The sequence below is a fragment of the Nansenia antarctica genome (genome assembly GCF_963989245.1).
Source record: "Nansenia antarctica genome assembly, chromosome: 7".
NCBI classification, from domain to species: domain Eukaryota; kingdom Metazoa; phylum Chordata; class Actinopteri; order Argentiniformes; family Microstomatidae; genus Nansenia; species Nansenia antarctica.
The window spans coordinates 61,625,811-61,633,840 of record NC_137677.1 but is presented as its reverse complement, the minus strand read 5'-3'; the positions used below and the strand labels follow the sequence as shown (position 1 = coordinate 61,633,840).

Here is an 8,030-nt window from a genome sequence, read left to right as displayed (position 1 = left end):
TAGGAGAGAGGAGGCTAGGAGAGAGGAGGTTCAACTCTGACCTCTCTCCTCACAAGACCCGCCCACAGGGTGACATCATCTCTGAGCGCCTGTCAATCACCCAATCACCTCATCCACCGACCAACCCTGTTTCACCACACATCCACATCCCTGGTCCCTGTTTCTATACTTTAAAAAGCGTCCTTCCTTCCTTCCTTCCTTCCTTCCTTCCTTCCTTCCTTGAAGTGATCACGGTTGCGCTCTGATTCTCTACTCTCCACTGGTTCCCAGAGTGTGCAGGTAGCTCGTTCACTCCCTCGGAAGTATGGGGGAGTCAGGGAGCGTAGAGGTCCCCTCGAAGCTAGCCTCTAACAGAACCTATTCATGAGCCAACATGGCTGCTCTCCCACGATGAGCGTAGCTTCAACATAATCGTCCCATACAGACTGATAGACCAGACAGAGAGATCCACACGCAGACTTTAAGCTCCGACTCTTTGGACGGTATGTTTGTGAGAATTAGGTTAGGATGCGTAGAGTGGGGGAATGTGGGGCAGACAGACACAGACACAGACAAACACACACACCCACACCCACACCCACACCCACACCCACACCCACACCCACACAAAGGTCTCCTCAGATAACTCAAGTAAAGATTCAGTGTGAATATTCTAATCCTAGTCCCCCCCCCCCCCCCCCTCCCCCGAGTTCAGTCAAGCAGAAGGGGTCGAACAAACAACACATTTAGGTCCCATTTCAGTTCCAACCACTTTTAATGCAACCAACATTCACTTCAATTGTTCAATTCCCTGCTGTAACGTGTCTCTTTCTGTCCTCGAACCCAGAGAACACAGACGTTCACAAAGAATACAGCCTCCTCGCTCTCTGTCCTCTCATCATAGGAGTCTGCATGAAGCCTGCTTTATAAAACAACATTTCAGCAGTTGTGACATCTACAGCGTATTGGCCTTGAAACACTGTGGTCGCTTGCTTGGTTCATATCATGAATATTGGTTGTTATTGATCCAAACGGCCTAAATATGGGAGATAATCTAGGACAATCAATGTTTGTACTGGTGTTGGTGGACTCATGATCTGGGGGTGCCCTCTACTGGACGATACAGGAAATGGTAGTGCTTGTCTGCACAGGCACTGATGTTTATTTTGTGCCTATGAAATATATTAAATGTACTAATATACAGTATCTTTATCAGACTGATCTTGCATACATGCATATTGATGCTGTATTCGCATCCTCTCGATTTTTTTACATTTTTAACAATACAAGAATAACATTGTTACATCTTGCACTGAATACTACCACTTCAAAGTACATCTAAAAGCTTTGATTAATCAGTTGTCAAGTGCTGTAACTTAATGAACTGTAACTGAAAAGTCAAAAAAAAAAAGCTACAAAACTGACTGGAGATCAGACGGCCTTGATTGGACCACAATGCAGGACACCTGGTTGCTATGACGGCGAGGACGACGCTCTCCTCACTTCCCGCTGAGTTTCAGGACGTCGGTAACCATGGCGCCGATGCCGTCGAAGATGAGGTGCAGCTGCGTCTCGCACATGAAGGCCGGCGATGTCACCACTTTGTTCTTCTGGTCCACATGGGCCTCGTGACACACACACACAGGTCAAGGGTCACAGACCACAAGGTTGGGCAGGGTACTCACAGATCAAGCTGCTGAAGCCAGGGGAGGCTGGTGGAGGTAGAAATCGGAGGAGGAGATTTTGTTCATTAGTAAGGGATGGAATGGAATGAGGTATGGTATGTTTGATACCATTCCTTACTCCATTGTTCCATGCATTACAATGAGCCCGTCCTCCGATATCTACCTCCACCGACTGAACCAAAAATGGGGAATGTGAGCATTGTGTTGAAAACATACAGTACATTAAAGGGAACCCTGGTTATTAAGACATGTAGGCCTTAATACGCTGGAATTGCGCCTTCGGGGGTGCCCTGGCTCGGCCTTTAACACTGTTTTTCCATAACACTGTGTTTTTTTTTTGTGTACATTCTTTTTTTTTTTTTTTTTTTTTTTAAATGACTGGACTTTTTAAATAGGCACTACATTTTATAAACACTGCTATGTCTGTCTGTTTTTATTGTATGTATTAATGTATGTGACCTATGTGTGTTTTTAATGTGGAACTGTATTCTTGAGCTGCTTTGACCAGGTAATCAGTATACAGGAGGTGCTGGCTTGTTGCCGCTGGAAGGCAGACTTGATTACTGCTTTCGACAATAAAACGATGTCGTGCCATACACGAGAGAAGACATAGAAATAAAACAGCTGTAGATATCCAATTTTGCGGTAGAATTGGAGGACTTTCGATGGCTTTAGGAGGTTTTGGGAGCGTCCAAGCAGCACCTGTCTCGCTGCATCAAGTATCTTTTAGTAGGAGATGGAGATTAGAACGTATTAAGGCCTACATGTCTTAATAACCAGGAATCCCTTTAAACTCTTTATGCATAGAGACCCTGAGAAGACTGCAGTGGACTTGCTACCCAGCCTGGGGGGTATTCCATCAACCCTCTCTATCTCTATCTCAATTAGAGCCTGGGGGACGGGTATTTCATCAACGTCACGCGACTCATCAAAATAAGTCTGGATTTTCCTTTACATAATTATTGTTCTATTGATCTTTTTGCCATTTGTCTTTTTACAATTATTTTTGCTCATATTGTTGTTGTTCTTTTTATGTCCTATGCATCAACCTCACCAAGTCAATTTCCTGTAGGTCCAAATATATTTGGCAATACAAATAATTAAATAATTAATAAATTTCATTTAAAAAGAAAATGACATATTTCCTCTTAACTTCATAAGACCTACTTTAAAAAAGTACACAAGTTCAGGCATAGGTAAAGGATATGGTGACCTCCTTGACACAGTGCTTTGCCCCCAGAGCTTTGATGGCCTGGGCGGTGCCAGCGTAGGGCCACCTGCCCCCCTCCTCCTCCTCGTGTCCCACCGTCACCTCCACCCCCGGGAGGAGCCTGGCCGCCAGGACCGGAGAGATGCAGCACAGCCTACAAATACACAACCACAACAATAACCACAACAATAACCACTGTTGCCTAGTAACCTGAACACAAACATCTGCAGGCTAGCTATAACGGTCATTTCGGAGTGATACATAATAGTTAAAAGTCCCAGTGATGTTATACTGTACATCAGCACTCATGGGATGCCTCTTGTCCAATCAAATTACTTGTTCGGAACTAACTGTTGTATATCAAACTATCTATCAAAATCTCGTAAAAGGTGGGAACTAATATTTCCAAAAAGACACTTGACGGGAACTATCGTTCGAGATATAGTTTCCGCCTGTGAGACATGTTTGACAGACTTCTTACTTAAACCCGACCGTAAACCTGCTCGCTACCAGGTTCGTTCTGAGGGATTGGTTGCATAGCGAATTATTTGAGCCACATTCATGGAACAGAACTCGAGCTGAAATGATTGCAAATGATCAAAACTAGGTAGTCTGAATTGGCTCTAATCACGCTTTGTGGAACAGGGCCCAGTACAGCAGTTAGGGTTAAGTCTCAATAGCATACACCATATAACCCAACACGACAGGAGACAACACAACACTACACAACACAACAGCATAGAGGACACTTTAGACACCACAGGAGCCACACTCAGGCAGTAGTCCACTCACCCGATGGGTTTGCCTGCTTTATGGAAGGCCTTCACCACACGCTCCACATCTGTGTTCACCCTGCAGTCTGCCCCGTCCACAGCAAACGTTGACCTGCCCAACAACAAACGCAGCAGAGGGGAGAGAGAGAGGGTACAGAGGGATGAGAGAGAGGCACGAGAGAGATAGAGATAGAGAGGGATGAGAGAGAGGGGTGAGAGAGAAGGATAGAGGGGTGAGAGAGAGGTAGAGAGGGATGAGAGAGAGGGGTGAGAGAGAGGGATACAGAGGGATGAAAGAGAGGTATGAGAGAGAGATGAGAGAGGGATAAAGAGAGATGAGAGAGAAGGTTAGAGGGATGAGAGAGAAGGATAGAGAGGGATGAGAGAGAAGGATAGAGGGGTGAGATAGAGGGGTAGAGGGGGATGAGAGAGAAGGAGAGAGGGATGAGAGAGAGGGATACAGAGGGATGAGAGAGAAGGAGAGAGGGATGAGAGAAAGGGATAAAGAGAGATGAGAGAGAAGGATAGAGGGGTGAGAGAGAGGGGTACAGAGGGATGAGAGAGAGGGGTAGAGAGGGATGAGAGAGAAGGATAGAGGGGTGAGAGAAAGGGGTAGAGAGGGATGAGAGAGGGATACAGAGGGATGAGAGAGAAGGATAGAGAGATGAGAGAAAGGGGTAGAGAGGGATGAGAGAGAGGGATACAGAGGGATGAGAGAGAAGGATAGAGAGATGGGAGAAAGGGGTAGAGAGGGATGAGAGAGAGGGATACAGAGGGATGAGAGAGAAGGATAGAGAGATGAGAGAAAGGGGTAGAGAGGGATGAGAGAGAGGGATACAGAGAGATGAGAGAGAAGGATAGAGGGGTGAGAGAGAGGGGTACAGAGGGATGAGAGAGGGATACAGAGGGATGTATGCATTTCTCTGTATAGCAGTTATGTCTGTTTCTGATGATTGTTTTACTGGACACAATCAAAGATAAGCACTTGATTTTTCCACACAAACAACAATAACAATATCAGTTGATAAGTTGTTCCACGTACAGGTTTTTCGCCGCCCCAAAGCCCCCAGGGAAAATGATGGCGTCATGGTCGCCGACATTCAGTTTGGCCAGATCTGTGATGTTGCCGCGAGCGATGCGCGCCGACTCTGAAAGGACGTTCCTGATAGGCCAGAGAGACAGAGAGTCACCTGTCACATGATTAACCCTGTCACATGATTAACCCAGTCACATGATTAACCCTGTCACATGATTAGATTAGAACCAGATTGTAGCCTATGGTTGTGTGTTGCAGTCTATAATGAGCACATTCATACGGAGCCCCCCTGGGGTCACATGGTAGAAAAAAGTATTTGATGTGTGAATCCGTTCCCTCAGTTTTGTAATTCGTTAGGGTTAGGGTTAGGGTTAGAATCCTTACGATCGTTCTGGCTCGTAGGGCCTAACCCTAACCCTAACCTTAACCATAACCATAACCATAACGAATTACTAAACCGAGGGAACGGATTACTAAACCGAGGGAACGAATTACAAAAACGAGGGAACGGATTCACATTTGTTTTCTACCATGTGACCCCAGTCCCAGGGGGGCTCTGTACATTCATGACTACACGACTGTTATTGAACTGATTCTGACCGGGTCTCGCCCTCTGCTGGCTGGCCCTTGCCGTGGTCGATCACATGCATCTGAGAGACGTCAGGGGCGAACATCTGGACCTCGGCCCCACCCCTACTCAGGTGAACCAGGATCCTGACCAGCACAAACAACATCATGCCCAGAGAGAAGCTTGTTAGGTAGCTGTTTGGTTTGGTTGCTGTAAGGACTAGTAGGTCAAATTGGAATAGCCACTGTCTTCACTTGTGTAGGTGTACATTTTGCATCAAGCAAGAATATTGAAATACTGACGCTGAGGCTTCATGGATCTCTGTTCCGTCATACACCCCACAGCCAGACAGCACCTGTCGACATGACAACAGAACTACTGTCAGCTTCTCTTGTGGGAAAAAAAGTATTTGTATTATTATTATTATTGTTATTGTTAATATTATTATTATTATTATTGTTAATATTATTATTATTGTTAATATTATTATTATATTATATATTACTTAATTGCTTTATTATTACTTTGTTATACTGTATTGTTGATTTACTGATGTTTACTGATTGTTACTGTTGTAGGAGGAGGTAGATTCAAAAATAATTTCACTATATCACTTACACGTATGCGATACAATTTGATTTGATTTGATTTGACTTGACATATATCTAGACAAGATTATTCTACATGCTGGCACGATACAGTAAGTAGCCTATTTATTGCTCTTGCAAACACGATTTAATGCACACAAACTAGAATGTTTCATTGACCGGGCACTGACTCTATTTGCACGAACAGCACCGGGCCAGCTGGACGAGGCTGCCTGTCAAACATGAGTTTTTGCAGTTTTATATTATTATCTACAATAATTTACTTACAACTGCAACTTTTGCCCCACTGCAGCTGGCGGTAGTATGGAGCCCCGTGTTTGCAGCCTGTGTTTTCACCAGATATGGTAGCGGTCTGAAGGCTAGTGATCTTAACGCGAACATGTTTAGACAAACGTACGTTTATTAAGCTCTGGTGTGGTGACTGACAGCTTCAGACAGACAGACACCTTCAGACAGACAGACCGCTATGCGTGTCGCAGACTCAACCAAGCAAGGTCATGCAATATCAAAATGGGTCAAAATGACAAGGAGTATATCATGAAATGTCAAGCATTTGTATCGTCACCTCTGTCACCATTAACTTTTATAAAGGTTATTCATGTCATTTAAAATAAATGACATTAATAAAGTAAAGTCAACACAATATGTATAATAAGCATTTCCGGGTCACGGAATTTCGGAATTTTTCAAAAGTAAAAGTCCTATAGTAATAGATTTTTATTTTTTTTATGGATGTCAAAAATATATAATAGTGGAAAATACAGTATTATTGGATTAATCGCTAATGTGGCTGCCATGACCATAGATATATGATTCATTTTCTCCAAGTACATTAAAAAACAAAATGTAACCTGGAAGACGTTTCGCGATTACCATCGTAATGCTTGTAAACCAAACGTAATCATAATATGATTATTAATATTATTCGTATCAAGTCTGAGAGCAGATTCAGACAGCGAATAAGCATATTATTACGGTATATCCTTCCTTGAGGTTTTGTGTATGGAAATTATCTTACAGCGCCCTCGTGTGGCTCGTTTGGTAAACTGGTCATTTGTCAGCATAACTTGGCATTACAGTATATTCAATGAAATAAGCAAGTGATTGAATTCGGGAAATTCGGGAAAAAAACACTCTAAAGAGAAAATATTTTCTGGTTGTTATTATTTACATCTTTTGTATAACAACACACAAAGTACAAAATGAGTGAGGAATCAATCGATAAGGAACACTGTGCTTTTGAATTAAACTCAACCAAAGTGGCAAGAAGGGGATTGAGATTCAATTCATGAATTGAAACATGCTCTAGAAAATGTTCGCTTTGTGTGATTTGGAGTGATTTGAGATTCGAATCGACCGACCTCTTACCTACCCTGTTGGAGATGTACTGTACAGGGTTGTTGATCCTCTCTTTCTATAATGACTCACCCTTGAAAAAGTAAGGGATTACGACCTAGTTTACGGCCACAGTGTCCATCTCCATGCCTTCACAGCGGTCGTGGACGGCTCCGGCATGCTGGGGGGGTGGTCATGTTTTGCAGATGCGTCTGTTTTAAAAACATGACCAATCAGCTCCCCGAAAAGGCAAGGAGGAGGTTGGTTAAAAGGCCAGAGAGTGCCAAGGAAACAAGGCACCCCCAGCATGGCACCCTCGGTGTGTTTTTATGCTAACTCTTATGCTAATATTTGCTAATGCCTTCCCCCGACAACTTACAACCCTAACCATAACCACTCAAAGTTAGTGCCTCATACTGCCTAACCGCCACACAATTTGTGATTTGCGTGGTCAAGCGTACATATTGGTAGTTTTCTGTGGCATGAATAATCAGAGCATGCAGCCGTATCGGCATGAGATCAGGCTGTCAGGGACACAGAAATGACTTCCTGAAACTCACCTCCGTGTTCATGTTCCCCTCCATGGTGCCTACGGCTACGAGCATGGCTGAGAGCCAGAACCAGGGCCAGAACCAGGGCCAGACACAGAGTCTGGGAGAGCAGCTTCGTGGTCAACAGTCCTCTGGACCAGGAGGAAAGGAGAGGAGAGATAAGAGAGAGAGAGACCGAGATCGGTGCCCTGGGTGGAGCTGGGAACTGGGCCTTTATATCTGCGCGGGGGTGGTGGTGAGGTGTGGTGAGCCGTCACATAACAGGCGGGCATCATCGCTGGAGGA

General features: G+C 44.4%; 1 protein-coding gene across 1 annotated transcript; it reads right to left on the bottom strand.

The window, feature by feature from the left end:
• Positions 1-763: 763 nt before the first annotated feature.
• On the bottom strand, positions 764-6,301 carry gatd3 (glutamine amidotransferase class 1 domain containing 3). The gene is made up of 7 exons (XM_080535713.1): positions 6,127-6,301; positions 5,554-5,606; positions 5,284-5,397; positions 4,690-4,809; positions 3,667-3,759; positions 2,873-3,028; positions 764-1,608 (listed from the first exon to the last, which is right to left on the bottom strand). Exons 1-7 carry the CDS (start codon positions 6,238-6,240, stop codon positions 1,479-1,481), a joined length of 780 nt encoding a protein of 259 aa, XP_080391839.1. The 5' UTR covers positions 6,241-6,301; the 3' UTR covers positions 764-1,478.
• Positions 6,302-8,030: the final 1,729 nt, after the last annotated feature.

Excerpts from the sequence above, each read along its gene's own strand:
- gatd3 (XM_080535713.1), bottom strand. The coding sequence starts at position 6,240 with ATGTTCGCGTTAAGATCACTAGCCTTCAGACCGCTACCATATCTGGTG. Across the intron at positions 5,398-5,553 it reads GAGATCCATGAAGCCTCAGC|GATCCTGGTTCACCTGAGTA; the intron begins GTCAGTATTTCA and ends TGTGCTGGTCAG. Across the intron at positions 3,760-4,689 it reads TTTGGGGCGGCGAAAAACCT|GTCAACGTTTGCTGTGGACG; the intron begins GTACGTGGAACA and ends GTTGTTGGGCAG.